Below are 21,414 nucleotides of genomic sequence, written 5' to 3' on the forward strand. Positions count from 1 at the left end.
GGGTCAGTCCTCAGGCAGTTAAGAGGCCTGTGCACCTGGCATTTTCCAGAGGCAGGCCCCCCCTGGGACGTGGGCTTGTGGCGTGAGAAGAAAGCCCCAAGGGAGCACCGGGAGTCCTGTCCCTGACCGGTCCTGGCACAGACTAGACACACACAAATCGGGGTCCCCAGGGGGCTGACAGCCTGGCAGGTCTGGGCCTTGCCGCGTCTCAGGCTTCTTTCGGAGGGCTTGGAAGCCTCTGCGTGGGTGCAGCTTTGGGGGAAAAATAACCCTAACCCTCTGCTTCTCTCATCCTTCCCTCTCGTGTGTATGTGTCTGTCTCTCTCTGTGTGCGTGCCCTCCCCGCCCCATCTTCGCTTTCGATTTCCTGTTACTTTTGGTGGCCTGTGGTCCCCGGCTGCGGCAGAACTCGTCCAGCTCGGCCTCCTCCGAAGCCTCGGAAACCTGCCAGTCCGTGAGCGAGTGCAGCTCGCCCACCTCAGTCAGCTCAGGCTCCACCATGGGCGCCTGGGCGTCCACAGAGAAGGTGACCGGCTGGGCCCCGGCCACCGCGGCCGCCCCTCCCCGCCCCCTCTCCTCTGCCCGCAGCTCGCTGTCACGCCGGGACTGGAAACATGAACTCAACAAAGGCACACCCAGGGCAGTCCCTCCTGGGGACAGAGAGGGGGACAAGGCTGAGGGCTTTTTCTTGAGTGGGCGCCTGACTCCTGAGCCATGACCTTGCCGTCGTCCTGAGGGAGAGGAAGGGGTCTGGGGAGCTCGGAGGTGGAAGGCTCCTTCCCAGAACAGTGCCGTGTGCTCATCCATCTCCCCCCTCCCCTCACAAGACCCCCCCCCACCGTGGCCCCCTTGTCGCCATAGTCCTACCGCCGGATGGGACCTCTCCTACAGCAGAGGCTGTGCGCTTTTCGGCCTTTTCGTTTGCCATCCCCTCCCCCCTCTTCACCCCGATTTGGAATCTGCTCTTAAACAGTGAGATGATTTCAGAAACCTAGGATGAACAGATTTAGTTGACGCCTGAGAATTTTTACATTTGCATAATGAGATGAGCAAGTCACGCTCACCATGAAATTCTGCTTCGTTGGCTGAATGATCAAAAACCATTGCGCTCGCCACAGACGAAGGACCCTGATCAGTCTCCACACTATCCAAAATGTAGATGAATGACGTCCTTGACCGAGCACTCATCTGGTGTCCCACTGCACTCTTTGCCCCGTGGCCCTTTGTGCCCCACGGGTCATCCACGAGCAGCAGAGCCCTGCCGCTTGTTTGACTCATAAAGTCTCCGGTCCCCCTCCTCCCTTGAATGTCAATGCCATCTTGTGCCTCCACACTCATCCTGTTATATTAATTTTATTTTCCTTTTTCCCCCCCTTTTTTGTTTGTTTTGTTTCCAGTTGTCTAACGGGTTTTCTCACTGTAGTTTGCCAAGTGAGTCCCATGTGGGGCCCGTGGGGGCAAGCCTTTCCCCTCATTGCCTGCCTGCCTCCCGCCTGCTCCCTCGGGTCACCTCTGTCCACCTTCCAGACTTCGCTCATTATCACACCATTGGGCCCGGCATGTTCCCGTCATCTCAGATCCCTAGCTGGAAGGTTTGTGTCTCTCCTCCCTCCCCTCCTCTCCCTCCACCCTCTCTCACGGCTCTGTGCTCGCCCCCTCTTCTGTCCCACGATCCTCATCCTGACCCCCCTCACCCCTCCCTTCCACACTCTGCCTTCCTCCCCATAGAACACCTCTCCCTAAGAAAGTTCCCTCTGGGAAGAACCAAAAAGCAGCAGGCAGATCTGAGAGCGAGATTTCCACATGGAGCTGAGATGGGAGAGGCTCCCTGGAAGACACCTTCCTTAAGCCCGGGTAGACGGCAGACCCAGACAGGGCCTTGGGCAGTTCTGCCCTGCCGAGGGCCGTTGCACAGTGTCAGTATTACCAGGGACCGGGAGCCACTCCTTCCCCGGCCACGTGCCCCACACTTTTCCCCCGAGTCCCTTATTGGGCCGTGGGAACAGAACCATAATCCAAACTATGGTTTGGTTCACCATGTTTTATCTCAAAAGTAAATGGAGACTTTATTTTTTAGTCTCATTTGTTTACTATTAAACTGTGTTTGCCCTCACACAAAAAGTTTCAAAATGATTTCCTAGCAAGTCCAGAAGGATACTCTATTTTGAGAGGTGGTGTCCCTGATTTGAATAGTAGGTGACCCTAGGCTGTGGCCTTTTGAGCCGATCTCGACTTAATCCCTCACAAGTAGTGTGGACCCCTCAGACTCCTCAGAAGTCTTTCTGCTGACCCCAGAAGCCTTCCCTCCTTATGAGGGCCTCAGAGGGGCCCGTCCTGAGTGCCCTTTGGGGCCCAGTTTCCTGGAAGTGGAGGTTCAGCCTCAGGGGGAGTGGCTGAATCCCGTTAGTGCCCCCTGGTGGCCACTTGGCTCAAGTGAAGACATTTGGGCTGGAGGAGAGCGGGTGCCTTCAGACACTGGAAGGGAGGGCCTGCTCTCCACGGGCTGGGGCCTTCAGACGTCCTGGACATTGGTCGGCTGCCGGGTGGCTGTCAACTAGGAGTCTCCCGCAGGTACCTGCCTGGTTGTTGAGGGTTTTCCATCTTTGGGCAGATAGGAGGAAAAGGGAGGTTCCCAGGGGGCCCCCAGAGGAGTTTGCACTCCCTTCTTTTAGAGCCGGGTGAGGACCTGGTAGAAGGGCCTGCCGGCCTGTCCTCGCCTGAGCTTCCCCAGAGGGCCCAGCTGCCTTCTGTGGGCAGCTGTCCGGAGGGTTCTACAGCCCCCCAAATGGAGGCAGAGGCCCCGGCGTCTGACCACGTTCGTTCTGCTTAGGACTGGGCCAAGCCAGGACCTTACGATCAGCCTCTGGTGAACACCCTCCAGCGCCGCAAGGAGAAGCGGGAGCCCGACCCCAATGGAGGAGGCCCCACTGCCGCGGGTGGCGCGCCTGCTGCGGCCGAGGAAGCTCAGAGACCACGGAGCATGACTGTGTCAGCTGCCACCAGGGTGACTTTTTTTTTTTTTTTTTTTTTTTTTTTTAAGATTTTATTTGACAGAGAGACAGCAAGAGAGGGAACACAAGCAGGGGGAGCAGGAGAGGGAGAAGCAGGCTTCCCGCCGAGCAGGGAGCCCAATGCGGGGCTCGATCCCAGGAACCCCTGGGATCATGACCTGAGCTGAAGGCAGATGCTTAACGACTGGGCCACCCAGGTGCCCCCAGGGTGACGCTTTTATTCTCTATAGCCAGTTGGACCCCTCTAGACCTGGCTGGTGGCTATGCTGGCCAGCAACGGGGGGCTGAGTCAGCCTGGCGTCTGGAGGGATCTGAGCCCCGTTCCCCCTCTCCCTGCTCTATACGGGTTAGAAGGCCTCCAGGGAAAAGCCTGGCACTGAAATCAGACTCTTAGAATTTTCTAGAGCCTGGGCAGGACCCACAGATGGGTGATGTTCACAGGAGGACAATAGGAGTAATATTGAGGCTCCCACTTGAAGAAGTATGTGGAAAGGCTCTGGGGACATGGGACAGGGGATTCATGGCCCTGGTGGCTGGTCTGTGTCTCTCTCTCCTCCCACCTGCAGCCTGGCGAGGAGATGGAGGCGTGCGAGGAGCTGGCGCTGGCCCTGTCGCGGGGCCTCCAGCTGGACACGCAGAGGAGCAGCCGGGACTCGCTTCAGTGCTCCAGTGGCTACAGTACCCAGACCACCACCCCGTGCTGCTCCGAGGACACCATCCCCTCCCAAGGTACGAGGCAGCCTGGGCTTTGCAGGTGGGCTTCCCGAGCAGGGCCAGGTGAGGAAGGGGAGTCCAAGGAGCGGCCCAGAGCCATCGTCCTCCTCTTGGAGCACTTCAGAGTGCTGATCTGTAGTTGTCAGGTCTCTTAGAGCCCCAAGTTCTGGATCCTTCCGGCCAAATCCCTCACTTCCCCTGCCTCTCTGAGCACCGCGGGCGCCAGCCAGCAGGACGGCAGCCCCGGGCTGGAGGAGATTGGGAGTTGACCAAGCTGATTTGCAGCCCGTCAGTCAAAGTTTCTAAGACTAAGTGGGTCTCCATGGAAGGCCATTTTGCGGTCGGGGGGACACAGGGCAGCGTGTGGAGTCCTTGTGGCTGTCGCACAGGGAGGGGGTGCTGCTGGACAGCCCCCTGGCCCACAGCGAACTGCCCTGGCCCCAGATGGCCGTGGTGCTGCAGCTCAGAGCTGCTCGGGGAGGCTGCAGCTGCCGGCGTCCACCTCCCTGGCGGCCCCGCGCTCGGAGGGGACATGCGCATACCGCACGGGGGAGCTGGATTTGTACGGGGTCGCAGGGCCTCAGTGCCAGGAGCGCCATTCCTTTCCAGCCTTTGCCCGGCGAGTTACTTAGGAGCGAGGTGGTACGGGCCGGGGCAGGCTGTCTGAGGCTCGTGTCTCACGTCCAGTTCCGCACTGGGGGGTGTGTGGAGTTTCTCTTCTCTTCCTGCGCACCCCCTTTATCCCCCCCAGAGACGCCCCACCACGCCCCAGTATCTGAGCGCCTGAGTGCGCGCCTGCGGCATCTGCTGCTGTCCTGCGGCCCAGGTTACACGGGGAACGGGAGGAAGATCCCTGCGGGGACTTGTCAGACGGGGGCTTCCGAGGATGGCGCAGAGACGGGGAGGCTGGGGAGGAGGTGGGGGGAAAGCACCTTGCCTCTCTTGCCTTCTGTTCGTCCAACACCAGAGAACCGCAAAGTTGCGGCCTCGGAGAGTCCCAACCACATCTTATCCTCAGTTTCAGATTACGATTATTTCTCTGTGAGTGGTGACCAGGAGGCGGATCAGCAGGAGTTTGACAAATCCTCCACCATCCCGAGAAACAGCGACATCAGCCAGTCCTACCGACGGATGTTCCAAGCCAAGCGCCCGGCCTCAACGGCCGGCCTCCCCACCACCCTCGGACCGGCTATGGTCACCCCAGGGGTGGCAACCATCCGACGGACCCCTTCCACGAAGCCTTCTGTCCGCCGGGGGACCATCGGCGCCGGTCCCATCCCCATCAAGACCCCCGTGATCCCCGTCAAGACCCCAACCGTCCCAGACCTGCCCGGGGTGTTGCCAGCACCTCCAGATGGGCCAGAGGAGAGGGGTGAGCACAGCCCGGAGTCGCCCTCTGTGGGGGAGGGCCCCCAGGGTGTCACCAGCATGCCCTCCTCGATGTGGAGTGGCCAAGCCTCCGTCAACCCTCCTCTCCCAGGCCCGAAGCCAAGTATCCCCGAGGAGCACAGACAGGCGATTCCAGAGAGCGAGGCGGAAGACCAGGAGAGGGATCCCGCAAGTGCCACTGCTTCCCCAGGCCAGATCCCGGAGAGTGACACCACAGACCTGAGCCCGAGAGATACTCCGCAAGGGGAAGACATGCTGAACGCCATCCGAAGGGGCGTGAAACTGAAGAAGACCACGACGAACGACCGCTCAGCCCCTCGCTTCTCGTAGGCTCGCGTAGGCTCCCAAGAAATGCTGCCAGTGGGGGAGGAACTGTTTAATTCATAAAACCTAATTTGTCTCGATCCATTCCAATCTATAATCAGACAAAAGATTTTGTAGGCAACTCAGAATACAGCTCTTTTGAAAGTACTCAACACCTTTAGATAAGAATTAAAAGCAACATACGTAACTGACATAACTTTGATCTTTTAATTTGTAAATATTGACCGTTTTCTTTCTGCACATTTTAATCTTAGTTTCCCTTTTGATTTTTCTGAAGGTGCCAAATTCCATTTAACTTTTTTACAAGTCTTTGTAAAATTTTAATGCATAATGGGTGGGGGGGGTGGTCTGGGCAGGGGAAACACAAAGTAGTTAATTTCAGAAAAAAGGATAATATACTTAGCCTTTTCTTTCCTCTCTCCTTTTTTTCTGCAAGCTTTTGTAGATGCATTGTAGTAGTCTGGCTTAGAAGCAAATTCAAGTTATTTTAATGTACAAACAAAATGGATCAAGGGGTAAAATCTTCATTTACATGTAGTATGTTCTGGCTGAGAAAAGCAGGAGGAACAACTGATGAGCAATATTCCGTGCAGTAAATCTGGGGATGGTAGACTCTGGTGGGATTGGGGGGAGGGCCGTGGGAGGGGCACACTGGCAACATAGCCGATCCTGTTAACATTTAAGAGTAGCCTCGTAGGTTGAATTTCTAGTAGCTTCATGGTAAATGCATCCGAATAAGCCATACTGGATTGCAGTGTTTGTTTCTGTAGGGTGTTTAAGGACTTCCTTTCTCCCACGATTCCTCTTGACCGCGCACAGCACCCACCTCCAGTCCCGTGCATGCTGCCGCCACCGGGTAGACCCAGAGCCCCCCACTTCAGTTACTCGTCTCTCGCACCCACGTTCATTGAATCCAAATACATCCAAAAAGGGTAAGGCAGTTTTAAAAATGTGAAAACATTTAAAAATGATAGCAGGGAATTCTTAGGTATAGCCAATGCCTTTTACTTAACCATGCCCAGCAGGCTGGGCACGCTGAAAAGCCCAAATATTTTGAACAAACTCGAGCGGATTTAACAAGGGTAACCAGCTTGGAATCTAGCAACTTGCCAATGTGTTTACCGATCTGGGGGCTTGTTTTTCTTTTCTTCTTTTAAATAAGTGGCAGTTAATTGGCATCATTCCAAACATTGAAGAACGGAGGATTTATTTATTGTCACTGGGAATCTGACCACTATACTGTCCTTTTTTTTTTTTTTTTTTTGGTATTATCGGTAATGTTTTTTGGAATGGATTTATGTCTTGTCTTTTTTAAGTGAAAGTTGAATTTGTTCTAATGCCCATTCCCTAAAGCCAACAGAGATTTGTAGATTTAAAGGGATCTTGTTTGGAGCAGACAACAGTGTTTGAAAAAAACCAAGCCAGCCCCTTAGCACTCGGGTCAGTTTCTCTCGAAGGAACCAGAGCTTGGTGGGTCCCACAGACCCTGCAGGTTTCTGTTGGCTCTGATCTTCAATGACATAATCTTATGCTTTAATACATAACTGCATTGGATGTGAGAGTAACGTACCTGTATAGTCACTGTTCTATATATTAACACTTAACCCTGCTGTGATTGCTCAAGGGCATTTATGTTATGGCTTTAAGGCAAAGGCATGATTATTAGAAACTATTTAAGCTTTTTTTCTTTGAAAAACAAGCTCCTTCTACAGAATATAAGCAACAGTAGTGCCTGTGGTTTAGCCCACCAATCCTGATGACTAAAAGTAGCTGATGCATTGTGCATATGATGCTTGAGATGGTTTTTGCAAAAGCAGAAATCACTGCAAGGTAATTACAATAGATAAAAGTGGTATTTTAAACCTTTGAAATAAATGGATGTAACTGTACCTCGGTACAGCTTTTCACTTGTTTAGTTTTTAAACGTTAGTATAATCTGAATAAATTTAATATAAAATGTTGCCAAATTCAATGTAGAAAGAATGTGACAACACACCTTGGGTAGTTCTGTTTGTGTTTTTGCATATTGTAAAAGCAGTGTCACAGCTAAAAATAAAGAAACCGTTTCTAAAGGTAAATTATTGTGGTTTAGTTGCTAGTTTGTACTGAGAGTTGACCTCTCCCTGTGCAGTTTTTGTTCTAAACTTGTATAAATAACAATTGTGTAATGTGTCTCCCTTCTACCTTGTAACAGTTGCTTCAGCCTACATTACAAATAAAGAACCACTAGAAAAAGTCCTGTATGTCAAGACTTATTAAAATTCAGTTTCAGGTCTTCGTCAACTGTTAGGAGACGCACTAAGGCTCCGACTGGGCGCACTCAGGAGCGCTATTTCTGGGATGGCCCCGAGCCCCGGGAACACTACAGCCTCCGCTCATGAACTATCTGGATGTAATTCTAATGAGTTATCACCAACTAAAAGCCAGTGGGTTTGGCTGACAGTTTTAAAAACGACTCTACCTTTTAAAGAAACTTCTTCCAACACTTAAAGAGTTCTGCTGCCCCCTGCCCTAGGAGTCGGCAGACAACCCAAGCTACAGTAGAGGAGGCAGAGCTGGAAATCTGCCCCAGGGAAGTTTCACCCCAACCCCCAAAGCTCCGCTCGCAAGCAAAGCCCATAAACTCCATGGTGATTTGTTGAATCTGTGCTGCTTAGTTACCCTTTTAATCACACTAAAATTTCATTCCTGGCATCTTTACAAAACCAAAAAGGTTATCTCAGGTCCTCAGTATTTGCATACCTTCTCCCGACCTTGTACTCCTTCCAGTCGCTAAGCCTGCAGCTAGCGTTTGTTCCACTACACGGATCCTCAGAGCACACCTTGTATCTGGTTCTGCTCTTTTCCCTGGTGACACGTGTTGCAACAGGACGTCCTGGGACAGGGACACCTGACCACACTTCCCGTTCTTCTAGCTGCAAGGGGCACAGGCGCTTGGTGTCGCGCTAACCCTCAGAAGAACACAGCAGTCATTCCATGTTGAGTAACTTTTATTAGGGCAAGTGCGTCCATGTTCTGTAACTTCGTTCACTTGCGAGCGCGACTGACTGGTGCGGTGTCTTCCTCTCCCTCTACATGGGCCGCTCCCGGGGCCTGGTCACAATGTGCCACCACAGCGGGGGCAGATCACCTTCCTTCCGGGCCGGGGGCAAAGCTTCAGTGTTGGGACCACCGACCGGGGTTTCCTCCTGCAGCTGCTTAACCTAGAAAGGGGGGAGGGAGGGACAATTAGAGTCCAACCAACTGGAAAAATCTGCAGCCGTGAAGTAGCAGCTTTGTGTCCGTGTCACATTTACACGCATTCTGGTCTTCACCACTGGCGTGTTTTTTATATATACCTGCATTACGTTTATACCCACAGTTTAACTCAGAAAAACAATTCTCCGTAAAGGTTTTCCCATTCTGAAAACAGCGAAGTGGAGAAACCCTCCCATCCCGTCTCTTACTCATGATGCAAGACTGTGACTATTACCTAAGTCCCAGTCCCTTCGTTATGGTCCCCTACCTGTCCCCCCACAGAAAATATTTACTTTTATGTCTCAGCTAAGTGCTCTCTAAAAGCACCATTAGGAAACCTTAATTCATATATATTAGAGATGTTAATTTTAAAGCCCCCCCTTCCCCCGGAGCAACCAGGACAAGAGATACCATGAAATCACATGGGAAATGTGCCCCGCTCAGCCTGATGCTGCCCGCCCGCCCCCAGCTCCAGTGATCTCCCAGACGGTCACTGTCCCGATAGAGGAGGACACGGAAGAGACCCACTCCCCACATCAATAGTTTTCTAAAGCTTCCTCCAGAAAACTCAATTCTGGATCGTGGGTGACGTGAGTCTCAAGCATACGTGCTGTTGTGCTGAATAACGTCAGCGAGACGAACTAGGTAAAGACAGTTTTGTGGAGAAGAGGAGGTTATCAGGGACCGACTGCGGGACCTCCATGAACGCACACACCTCCCGTTTCCAAACGAGACACTTCTTAGCAAGCACTGCCCTCCTTGGTCACAGTGACTCTCCTCTCACTTCACCCTGGCCAAGGACTTCCTGCAGTCAACACCCTGGAACCCGTATCACCAGAACCCGTATGACTCAAACTCATGAATCAGGGGCGCCGGGGTGGCTGTCAAGGGAGAGTCTGACACTTGGTTTTGGCTCAGGTCATGATCTCGGGGTCCTGGGATCGAGCCCCACATTGGGCTCGGCGCTGAGCAGGGAGTTTGCTGGAGGATTCTCTCCCTCTGCCCCTCCCACAGCTTGAGCGAGCACTCTCTCTCTAAAATCTTAAAAAAAAAAAAAAATCATGAATCAAATATCCCACCATCTAACCACAGAACCCCTCTCCAGCTCATGTGCTTAAATGTCCCCTTGAAAATGCTTTTTGAAACTCAGAAATGGCCAGTTCACAGATCCTCCGACCCAGTTTGTCCTTCTCTGCATCAGCCTGTCCCTGTGCCTGCTTCACCCACTTCCGTCCCATCATGACAGTCATTCCCTCTGGAATAACCTCTAATCTCTTGACACTCTCCACCGGACACACACCATCCACCTTCCAGACTGCACCCAGACAGCTGGTGTTGCTAGAAAGAAGAAAGTACTGGAACCAATGTCACAACACATTGATTATTCCAATCGAACGGGCCTTCAGCACTACCTGGCAACCCTAGTATTATCTCCGGCGAGCTCACCCTCCGCGTGACTCCCACGTCTTTTCCACATTCTCTGACCAAGCTGCGCCCACTTGACGCCTTTTCCTCTTTGCTAAAACAGAGAAGCCATCACATAGAACCCCCATTTTCCCATCGCCAAAACTTCTAGCCCAGACGTCTGTACGTGCATCTGGGGTACAATTCTAATGGAGGAAGAACCCGTTCTTTCAAAGGCCTCCACACATGCTTGGGATCTCGTCGCTCTTCTCGAAAGCTTTCCTCCTTGACCTCTTCCACCCTGCTTCAACCCGAACCTTCTCTCAGCACACATGCATCACTTATCTTAAAACCAAATAATGCCTTGGCCTCCAGTTACTTTTCCAGCGAAACTTCTCAAGAATTCCCCCCTCCCCCCACCGCTGTCTTCTATCTTCTGCTCACTCCTACCAGTGTGATTAAACCCTCTAGAAAAGGTTCTCACCAAGGTCACGAATGCCCTTCCAGAAGCCACAATCTGTGGAGGTTATTTCCACCTTTTAGCCACTTTCAGCAAAGCCCAACGCTGACCGGCCGTTCCTGAATCCCTTTCTCTAGGACTCGAGGTCACCTCTCCCCCTTGCTGGGTGCTTTGCTGCCTCCTTTCCTCGCCTCCACAAGTGGGAGCGCCTGTGACTTTTCCGCTCTCTCTCTCCTCTCGCTCACGGATCTCCTACATTTCTGTGGCTTCTAAAACAATGGATAACTCACAAATTTGTTTTGAGCTCAAATCCCTCCTTGGAGTTCCAGGTCCCTACACCCGAAGTCGCCTGTCGATAACATCTCACTTGGTGTCTCACAGGATTCTCAAATTCAACAAATTTAAAACCAAACACTTACTTGTCCCTCTGACGCTGGTTTTTCCCTTATTTTTTTTAAAGATTTATTTGAGAGAGTCAGAGAAGAGAGGGAGAGAAAGAGCACACATGGACAGAGAAGCAGATTCCCCACTGAGCGTGGAGCCGTACACGGGGCTCCATCTCACAACCCTGAGATCACGACCTGAGCAGAAATCCCGAGTCGGATGCTTAAGTGACTGGCGCCCGATTTTCCCTCTTCGTTATCTCCACAGACCACCACCAAACTCCAGGTGGATCTGATTCTCGAGTCCTTCCTGTTCCTCATGTGTCCCCCACATCCAGTCAGTCTTCATATCCCTCCCAATGATACCCTGATTCGATCTCTTTCCCTACTCACTGTACCCCCTGGTGCCAGCTGCCGTAATCAGAAGATTATGCAACCACCCCAACTGACCTCTCCACTTCTCCCCTTGCCCTCGCCAATATTTTCTTCACGCTACGGTAAAGCTGAGAGCTTTTCAAAATTTAAGTCAGAGATCATGAATGAAAAACGTCCAAGGCGCTGCTGGAGAGGAAAGTTCAGGGACAGGAGGGTGCCGCAAGAAGGTCAGGCAGAAGACTGAGGGGAAGGAGGGGAGAGGCAAGATCAGGGAGCAGAAAACCCAACAAGACCAGCGACGCCCTGCCAGCTGTTTGCAAGAAGGCTGTGCAGCTGCCATTTACCACATATGGAAACGCAAGCATATCCAAGAGGCAAGCGGCCGCGGTACCTGTCGTAACTGGACTCTGGACCTCTGCCCCTGGGGAAGGGCCTGAGCCCCTTCGGGCGCTCACCACGTGGGCCAAGCCGCGCAGCGAAAGGCATGGAAGACTCACCTCCCGCTCCCAGCTTTCCATCCGCAGCTTCTTCCACTGCTCTCTCTTGGCAAAGTAATCAGGATACATCGCCTTCTCGGAGGGATGCCAGTCATCTAAGCACCACTCGGGCACCTGTCGGGGAAGTCACCGCGTCAGCCCACAGGAGGCCCGGACAGGCCACCCGCAGGGCCTGCTCTGGAGGCAGAAGGCAAAAATGACGGTGGATTCTTACAACCATTGCAAGCATCAGACATTTCAGGCACTGCACAACGAACAGGAGAGGGCAAGCTGGCACCGATGTAAAGAACATCTCAAAGAGCCAAGGGCTCAGAAACCTCAGGGTCAGTTCGAGGACAGCTGGCACCATTCTTCTCTGGTCAGCATTCTCTCAATACCCAGAGCGGCTTGACGCCACGCGGTAATGCTACCTGTAATTGCTCGGAAATACTAGCACCAAGCCGAACTGGTTAACTTTAAGATCCCCAAACGAATTATATACCAAGTAATTTAGCACACGGCTTTGCCAAAAAGATATTGTAAGACCTTGGAGCTGAACCCAGAAAGACAAGGCTGAATGTCACCTGGGACAGAAAAAACGGACACCCGGAAATAGGAAAGTACTTACCACTGGCTGGAAAAAAATGTACCTAGCTGTCCCTAACGGGGCAAGCGGATTTGGGGCTGAGGTCTGGGACGGGAGAAGTCTGTCTGCCTCCCCGAAGGCGGTCACCACTGCAGCGCTCACCTACCTTGTAACAGTCATATCTCTCGTAGGACGTCCCTCCCGGAGACTCAGGGAAGATGTAAGGCTGAGGATGCTGGTTGTGCCAGAATTCTTCCTCGGCCGCCCTCAGCAGCTGTGCGGCCTTCACCATGTCCTTCTCATTCTTGTGTTCTTCAAACCGGGCTCTCATCAAACAAGCAAAGTACCGGTATTTGTCCCTTTAACCAAAATGGTTTTGGAGATTAGAAATGTGATCGACTCAACTGAGCAGGATTACCGTCTGACAAGAGGCTGTCTTCCACTAACGTCTTCTGAACGTGCAGCAGACCTGCCTGGAGCCGCCCCAGACCCTGCCAGTGGAGCAGCCACATCATGATGACTGTTTCCTTGGCAGGCCCCCCCACGGCTGCAGCAGCAAAAAAATACTGTAATAAACACAACCTAACCACCTTTCCCCCATCTCATCCCAAAAAGGAACGCTGATTCAAACACACCAAAAATGATAATCTGCAAAAGAGGAAAACTCTGGCCTCTGTAGGATCATTCAACACTCACTGAACAACTTACTGAGGCTCCTCCTCCCTTGTGCTACATAGGCACTGTGCTGAATTCTGGAGATACAAAGATGAGTAGGAAGGGTGGTGTTACACAGTGGAAACAGTATTGTTTGAATCACACACACCTGGCTTTGAATCCTAATTCTGACACTAACTGCACGATTGTAGGCAAGTTAAGGTCGGGTTCTAGAACAAACAGTAGGGAGAGATCATTTCGCTTTGACAGTAACCCAAGCCACAGATGAGAAGGGCCTGAAGCAGGCAACTGTGATGGTAGGAGACAGGAGAGAAACATTTACATTACAGAATTATGAGAGTGTCTGCTAAAATCAGATCGCTTCAGACTAAACTTACTAGCTGTGTAATCTGGGGTAAGTTTACATCTTTAAGCCATGGGTTCCTCCTCTACAGAAGTGTTAATAACAGGATCTAGATCTTAAAAGGTATCCTGAAGATTTGATGACTGAAAAACATCAACACACTTCAGATAGCGCCTGGTACCCGCCTCTGCTCAATGTCAACTACAGTATTATTACACTGCGGAGAGAATTACCAAATCAGTGTCCAAATAAACACAGCACACAAGCACGTGTCACTTGTCACTGCAGCCGAATCAGTAGGGAGTACTTAAGAACAATTCTAAGACTTAAAGCTGAGTGACTGAATTACTAATAATGCTATTAGCTGAGACAGAGCATTTGGGAAGAGAATCAGAATGAAGTAGTTTTGAGTTTGGTTTTAAGGCATTAAGACAAGCTGAGTTTCAGAGAACTGCAGGTTATCTAACAAATAACTGGAAAACAGCTCTAGGGACAAGTGAGCATAGGCGGTAACTCAACTCCCAGCATCAGATGAGGCTGCCCAAAGCATACACACCACCAACAAGGACCTGGGATGGAACCATGGAGAACAAATAGCACTGAGGACAAACGGACAATAAAAGTCCTGGGAGAGGACATCAGTGAGACTTAAAAACCGCTGAGTCAGTGTTATCATAGGAGACGCTTTCATCTCTCCTCCAGGACTATGGACTTTAATATTCCCAGATGCAGTTCAGTGTTACCTGAATTCTAGACAGCTCAACTTCCTTCATCTTTATAAGATTGACAATTGTTATCTATTTGTTTACGTGTCCATCTTCCCCATTAATCCGTGAGCTGCTACAGCTGATAAAGAGGACTTAATTTTTGTTTATCAGTAGCTGGCACAGAACCCGAGTTGCAAATTTTGTCAGCTGAATTAATAAGGAAAAATTAGGGAAGAAACTAACAATCTTACAACAATGAACCTGGCCATCTTTTTGTCTAGCAAAGAGAATTAGGTCAATGACTTTCCAATAATCACAAATACGCAATCTGGGCTTTAAGGATACCCTCCACAATTTTTCCAGACCTTAGTTTTCCATCGGTTAGAGGTTTCTCCCAGGAGCCCTTATCCTGGAACTAGGCTTCAGGATTCCGATGAGGCAGTGGCGGCATCCACACATCCGGGTTGCTACCCCATCATGCACTGCATCCAGGTCACGAAAAATCTATGTTTAAGACTACTCTCAGATGGAGAGAAGAGAATGACATGGCTGGTAAAGAATCATGTGGATGTGAAAACAGTGGAAAGGTCTGAAGCTAAAAAGAGGAAAGCTGACTGGAGAGGTGGGAGACTGGTGATGCTTTGGGGTTAGCACCTGAGTTTTAATCCTGGCCGGGCCACTCACCAGCTATAGGGCCTTGCCAAATTACTCTCCATGCCTACTTTCTTACTTGCAAAATAAGGCTAAGTAATCCCTAACTCCTGGAGTTGTTATGAGGACTACAGAAAACAATGCATATTCCTGTTGTTAATATTAGCAACAAGAAGGTCAAGAAGAAAGCTCTTATTCAGTGAGCGCTGGACGCACAACTAGAGTTTTGGGCACTCTCCTTTATTTCATTTAATCGTCATGCAACCCTCTGCGCTGGTCCTGCGTCGGTCTTCCTGAACAGAAAACTGAGGCTTGGGACAGATAAGCAACTCGTCAAGGTCCCGCAACTAGGAGCGACGAAGCGTGGATTCGAACCCCGGTCTACGGCCACCTTCCCACTTCGTCCCCCATGTCCTTGAACAGCTCGGTCCCGCAAGGCCTCTAAGCCTCTTTGAGGATCCCCGGGGTCACCTCCCCGCGCCCCGGCTCTCCCTCTCTCACCTGTGGACGCAATACGACTCCAGGTGGCGGAGCGCCCGCTTATAAAGCCGCAACACCTTCTGCTGGTGGGTCAGGTAGGCACCGGGCCCGCAAAACGCCATGACGGCCCGCTTAGTCCAGCCGCCGCGGGGTACCCCGGGAAGCCGGAGGCCGGGCCGAGGGGCGGGGCAGCCGGAAGGGCGGGACGACGGCGACCACTTCCGCTTCCGCCGGGGAGGAGCCGGCGCTGCAGACATGAGTCGCTTCAAGTTCGTGGGTAAGCGTCTTCCCGGTTCTTAGGCTTTTTTGACCACGCATGGGCGTCGCTTACCGCGGCCGGGAGCCCAGGACTTGAGCTCTCCGGCTTTCTGAAGGTTGAGAGGGCACTCAGGGGAAGAGGGCGCGGGGAGGCTTCTGGTTGCCGTTAATATTCTGCTTCTCGGCCTGGGTGCTCGTGTCACGGTGTGCTCATCTGTGAAAATTAACGAGCTGTACAAGTTGATTTATGCTGTTTTCAACATATGCGTTGTATTCAGTAAAAAAAAAAAGGAAGCAAAAGTAGGCCAAAAAAAGGCCACTCACTGTATTCCCCTCCATCCCATGTGCACCTCCCACCCCTTCCCCTGTTGGTGTCTGAGAGGATGACGGCTTCGAGGCTCCAGTTCACCCACTAATTCACGCGTTCATAGCACAGTTATTGAGCGTCTCGGGGGAGCCAGACACCGGCGTAGGAACACAGGGCACAAAGACTCGGTCTCTGATCTGCTGGCATCACCATCTGGTGGGGAAACTGGAGCACACAAATAGTGGGGAGAAAAACGAATTTTATTACTTGGCATGTGCAATAATCTGTTCACCATCAGTAGAACAGGAGAGGGAGAATGCGACAGGAACCAAAGGGGTAAGAGTATTTGCTACTAGGCACATGGGAAAAGCTGGAGACATTGTGAGAGCTAGGATCGGAAGGGTAACTTGGGACTCACAGGTCTGGCTGAGTTTACTTTCACGGTGTGTAGAGTGAGGTTTTGTGGAAGGCTTTCAGCCTTTCTTCAAGTAAATCATGGAGTGCCAGTTATGTACCAGGAAGCTTGGGCTGTGCATTACAGCAGTTAGTAAAGCTGGTTGTGATTCTTGTCTTTGTGGCATTTCCAGCTACTTGAAGGTGGGAAAGGGCAATGATCACATCTCTGCTTTAATAAGGCAATCCTGATAGTTACTGTAGGGGGAGAAATGGAGAAACATTTCCGAGCTTGAACTAGGGCAGTGGAAAAGGGAGAGAGAAGTAGAAGAGATGTACATATGCAGCATTTGGCAGCTGTGTTTATGGCAGCAACGGAGAGTGAACAGCCAGAGATGACTCAGGGTTGGGATAAATACCTAAATATGAAATAGAAGCATGATTAGTTTGGCAGTGGGTGGTAGGAGATGGAGTGAAATCCATGTGGATTAGATTAAGTTTGAGAGTCTTATAGGACATCCAGCTGGAAACATTTACTGGGCAATTGGAAATGTAGTCTTAGATCTGAGAGTTATTTTTTTTTTTAAAGATTTTATTTATTTATTCCACAGAGACAGCCAGCGAGAGAGGGAACACAAGCAGGGGGAGTGGGAGAGGAAGAAGCAGGCTCATAGCGGAAGAGCCTGATGTGGGGCTCGATCCCATAACGCCAGGATCACGCCCTGAGCCGAAGGCAGACGCTTAACCGCTGTGCCACCCAGGCGCCCCAGATCTGAGAGTTATTTTAAGCGATATCTTTTCCAGAGACTGTGCTAACTTTATGGAACTATGAAAGATTCGAGTGGTGCAGTTATTTTTCAGACTAGAGAGATATGTACAATCAAAGCAACGTCAGGGGAGAATGTTTTCAGTGCCCAAAAGAAGTTTAAAAATGCTGTGGTAGAGCCTGGGGTGGGGTTGGGGTGCTGTCCTCAGTGGTATGTAGCCATTTCCAGGTGTGGTGTCGGTCTGCTTCTCTATTCCAATCTGTGATATAATTAGTGGGGGAGATGGGCTAAGGGCCATGAAACAGTCCACAAGAAAAAGACAACTTTTTATTTGTGATATAAAACTAAATCCCTGCCTCCAGTCATGTCACCTTAAATCCATCATACATACAGCCTTCAGTGTGGTCTGTATAAAAATCAACTACGGTTTTCTTCTGCTTCAAATCCTTCAGTTACTGTCCTCAGGGTAGTTGAAGTACCTTGACGTCCAAAACCTTTCCGTGTTCTGCCCTGCCCTATTTTCCAGCCTCATCCGTTTTATCTTTGATAAACACTTGGGCATGCTCTTTCTTGCCTGGAACAAGGTTTTCGAGTGGCAGTTTGGGACCATAATGTCACTTTTGCCTCTGATATCCCCATGACTACCTTCTTGCTTGGTTGATTTTTACTTGCTCTTTCAGACTTCATAACTCTACCCTTTGACACATTATTTTATAATTAAATATTTATGTGTCTGTCTTTTCCACTAGACCACACTCTTAAGGCAAATACTGAGTAGTGTTTGTTTCCCAGGGACTCAGTACGGTGATGGTCAATGGAAGTATGAATCAATGGGTAAAACAATATATGTAGTTTCAGTACCATGGTGGTAAAATTGGTAAAGGAATTTGAACCTTTCGGTAAGATAAGTTCAGAAAGACTTCTTGAAGAAAGTGGGTTTATTTTGAATCATTTTTTCCCTACTCTCCTGAGACAGCCAGAGTTAAAAGTTAAAAGTCTATCTTCCCTAGTTGTTGAATAGATTTATGCATAGAAAGAAGCATATTCCAGGGGTGGTGGGGGTGACAGCGGTGATGTGTAACTCTTGATGCATTTACATTTCTTTGGATTTTTGTGTTTATCTTTGAAATAATAAAGTGCCCTTTTTAAATTAAGATATTTTATCCCCTAAATTTTCCAAAGTAAAATTGATACTCCAGGAAATCTCAAAGTGTTAAATACTCTGTGAAACACCCATAGTTTTTTGTTTGTTTTTTAGAGATTGATTTATTTTAGAGCACTCGAGAGCCCAAGTGCATGCTTGCTTAAGTGGGGGAAGGGGCAGAGGGGGAGGGAATCCTCAAGCAGACTCAGCAGGACCCTGAGATCATGACCTGAGCCCAAACCAAGAGTTGGACGGTTAACTGACTGAGCCACCCAGGTGCCCCGGAATACCCCTAGTTTGAAAAGCACAGCTTCGGATGATTCCTATTCTACCAGTCCCCACCCCCCTCCATGAGCCCATGAGAGAGCAGCTGACAGTAATTAGTAGCATAACGATCTCTTTGGGCCATCCAGCTTTTAGGTACCTAACATTAATTTATAATTGTCTTTTTTCAACAGGATTCTGATCCTGCCCTGTAGCCCTAGAAGCAGGCTGGTTGGGGCTTTTGGCCAACTTTTTTGTATAAATTCCATTTCCCTGGGGATTGGATAATATTTCCTATTCTTTTTTTGATTCCCTTAAGCAACCTAGTCATTCATTTATTTTAAAGTATGTATTGTTAAAGTATTTACTGAGTCTACTGTGTGCCATCCAGTGTGCTAAATGCTAGGAATCGGTGGTGGTCAGAAACTAGGTCACGGTCTTGTGGTGGAGACAGCCTCATGAACGCACTGATGGCTCTACCACAATTACAGTGAAGAGCGCACTGAAGAAAGGGAACATGGTTCTCTGGGTATTTGGTGAAGAACAAAACTTAGTCTGGCAGGTCAGAAAAGGTTTCCTTGCGGAAGTGACACTTGGACTGAGCTCTGAAAGATTGAGTTAAGTGGGCCAAGAAAGGCAGAAGTTTCCAAACAGAACAGCCTGTGCAAACATCCTGTGGCAAGAGGGCACATGGTACTTTTGGGGAACTGGAAAATGACCAGTGAGTGGGTCTGTGGAGAGAGAAATGGGGAAGGGGCTGAAGGAGTGGGAGGATGGTATAGAATGAGCTAGAGATTAGCAGAGCCAGGGTCCAACCGTGTTAGGACTTCGGTTTTTATCCTAATAGTGAGGAGTCCAGTTAAAGTGTCATGATCTGATTTATGACTGAAATAAATCTTGGGTGGGGTGGAGAACAGAAGGGGGCCACTGTGGCGTCCGGGCTGGAGTTGGCTGACTGGAGTGTTCTGGTGGGGGGCGGGGGGAGACGGGAGTGCACAGGTTTGATAGATTGGGAGATCAAATCCACCTACTTGGTAAGTACACCTTGAGAGAGAAGCTGAGGTCAGAGATTGCCTTAGTCCATCTGGACTGTTATAAGAGAATATTGCAGATTGGGTGGCTTACAAATAAGAAATGTATTCTCACAGTTCTGGAGCCTGGGAAGTGCAAGATCAGGGCACTAGCATGTTTGCGTTCTGGTGAGGACCCTCTTCCTGGTTTCTAGCTGCTGCCTTCTTGTGCCTTGTGTGGTGGAACAGGCAAGGGGTCTGGAGCCTCTTTTATAAGGTGGTCGTGTCCAAAACCATATCCAGTCCAGAGCCACCTACTTGGATGCCCTTAAGTTTTGTATCTAGCACAGAGGTTGGCCAACTTTTTCCTTAAAGGGTCATGTAATATGTATCTTTTATTTGTGGACCATATGATGACTATTGCAAGTACTGTGATCTTGTCACTCAAAAGCAGGCATAGACACCATATAAACAGATGGGTGTGGCTATGTTCCAGTAAAACTTTTTGGACACTGAAACTTGAGTTTCTTTAATTTTTATGTTTCACAAAATCCTATTCTTTTGATTTTTTTCCCCCTCAGCTATTTAAAAATGTAAAACCATTTTTAGCTCAGGGGCAAACAAAGATAGGTGTTGGTCTGCAGCCGCTTGCCAGCCCCTGGATGTAGCACATTTCTTTCCTCGTGGCACTCTCAGAGAAGTACTTGGCTGGTTGCCCCACAGAAGTCTGTCTTTTGGATTTGTCTGATTGCTGTGTGCTGGTGTTTAGCCTGTCTGCTGATTTCCTGTATTTCCTGTAAAGCTGAAGTTCTATCTGAAGGCGAAGCAAATCTGACACAATTTTAAATGCCCTGTTTACTGTCCATTTGTATCCCTGGATCACAGGTGACAGTGATGGGACATCCTTACTGACCCAGTGAGGCATCAGTTTGGATATATGGTTTTGTTTTGGTTGCAAGCAGTTTTCCACTCTTGTTTTGAGAAGTAAAACTCCGTAATACTGGAAGTAGTTTTTAACAGTAAAGCAGTTCACTGCTTTTAAAGCCAGCCAGCTAAAAAAAAATAATAATAATGGAAAAGAAACATCACTGATCCTTACAAGATGACATGCCACTAAATGTATGACTCCCTCAATTCCCCCCAGTCAGAAGTAGTCATTTTCTACCTTGTCTTCTTCCTATCCTTATTTCACCCCATTTTTCTTAGTTTTTTCAAGCTATTTCAAGCTAGAAATTGATTCTTATATATTATTTGTTTACTTTCTCTGAATTTGTTGACAACACACATACTTGTGATAGGAACTTTTTTTTTTTTTTTTAAAGATTTTACTTATTTGAGAGCGTGCTCTCCGAACTGGAGGAGGGGCAGAGGGGAAGAGAGAATCTTAAGCCGACTCCATGCTGAGCACAGAACCCGACATGGGGCTCGATCTCACCACCCTGAGATCATGACCTGAGCCAAAACCAAGTATCAGATGCTTAACTGAGCCACCCAGGTGCCCCGTGATAGGAACTTTTTAACTGAAAAGGTAGTATCCCTTATTAGCTATATTAGGACATTTTGAACAGGTTAAATGGGTAGGATTTTGAGTGGCTTTATTTTCACAGTTGCATCATGAGTTAGGTATAAAAATATGGACTCACTTTGGCTCTCGAATAATGAGAGTGTTAACCACTGAAGGTGGTATAGCAGGGTAGCTAATGTTGACTAAAATTCCATGTGTTACTGGCATGTTACAGAATGTATAGTGTGCTTAATGATAATACTAAGTACATTTTATAGGGCTTTTAATCTGCAAAATGCTTTCACATTCATTTTCCATCTTGAGCCACATTTCATCCCTGGAAGGAGAAATGTTATGCCCTATTAGTGGGGAAACTGAGGCCCAGAAGGCCTACTGATTTGCCCAGCATCATTCAGTTTATTCATCATATGCTAGGAATTCTGACCTTCCATAACTGCAGTTCCTCCATTTCATCATATTTCTTGGAACTTGCTCAGAAATGTGCACTTTTTGGTGATCGATTTGAACTTTCCTTTGACCCCTCCATAATGG

The 21,414-nt window shown here is 49.4% G+C and overlaps 3 protein-coding genes across 10 annotated transcripts in view; 2 read left to right on the top strand and 1 right to left on the bottom strand.

Moving 5' to 3' along the window:
• The window catches only part of MTSS1 (MTSS I-BAR domain containing 1), a 156,478-nt gene extending 148,803 nt beyond the window's left edge, over positions 1–7,675 (top strand). For 2 of the 7 annotated variants that reach the window (XM_045805656.2, XM_045805657.2), the window contains exons 11-15: positions 407–526; positions 1,398–1,592; positions 2,831–3,004; positions 3,578–3,740; positions 4,744–7,675. In XM_045805656.2, coding sequence (XP_045661612.1) covers positions 407–526; positions 1,398–1,592; positions 2,831–3,004; positions 3,578–3,740; positions 4,744–5,444 — 1,353 coding nt within the window. In that variant the 3' untranslated portion in view covers positions 5,445–7,675. The remainder of the gene's footprint in view (positions 1–406; positions 527–1,397; positions 1,593–2,830; positions 3,005–3,577; positions 3,741–4,743) is intronic. The other 5 variants (XM_045805660.2, XM_045805661.2, XM_045805663.2 and 2 more) reach the window with 3 other exon arrangements.
• A 735-nt stretch (positions 7,676–8,410) lies between these two features.
• Positions 8,411–15,371, bottom strand: NDUFB9 (NADH:ubiquinone oxidoreductase subunit B9). Its single transcript, XM_045805671.2, has 4 exons — positions 15,237–15,371; positions 12,526–12,718; positions 11,795–11,908; positions 8,411–8,641 (listed from the first exon to the last, which is right to left on the bottom strand). The coding sequence occupies exons 1-4, from the start codon at positions 15,335–15,337 to the stop codon at positions 8,510–8,512; spliced, it is 540 nt and encodes a 179-aa protein (XP_045661627.1). The 5' UTR covers positions 15,338–15,371; the 3' UTR covers positions 8,411–8,509.
• The window catches only part of TATDN1 (TatD DNase domain containing 1), a 43,888-nt gene continuing 37,809 nt past the window's right edge, over positions 15,336–21,414 (top strand). For both annotated transcript variants that reach the window (XM_045805666.2, XM_087864627.1), the window contains exon 1: positions 15,336–15,492. In XM_045805666.2, the coding sequence (XP_045661622.2) occupies positions 15,336–15,492 (157 nt within the window). The remainder of the gene's footprint in view (positions 15,493–21,414) is intronic.

Source organism: Ursus americanus, chromosome 9 (genome assembly GCF_024610735.1).
Source record: "Ursus americanus isolate L20-20 chromosome 9, mUrsAme1.1.p, whole genome shotgun sequence".
Classification (NCBI taxonomy): domain Eukaryota; kingdom Metazoa; phylum Chordata; class Mammalia; order Carnivora; family Ursidae; genus Ursus; species Ursus americanus.

Bases quoted from the DNA above. Each gene is read 5' to 3' on its own strand.
- NDUFB9 (XM_045805671.2), bottom strand. From the start codon at position 15,337: ATGGCGTTTTGCGGGCCCGGTGCCTACCTGACCCACCAGCAGAAGGTG. The intron at 12,719-15,236 runs GTGAGAGAGGGA...TTTTGGTTAAAG, and splicing joins GAGTCGTATTGCGTCCACAG to GGACAAATACCGGTACTTTG. The intron at 8,642-11,794 runs GTGAGTCTTCCA...CCCCCTTTCTAG, and splicing joins TGGAAAGCTGGGAGCGGGAG to GTTAAGCAGCTGCAGGAGGA.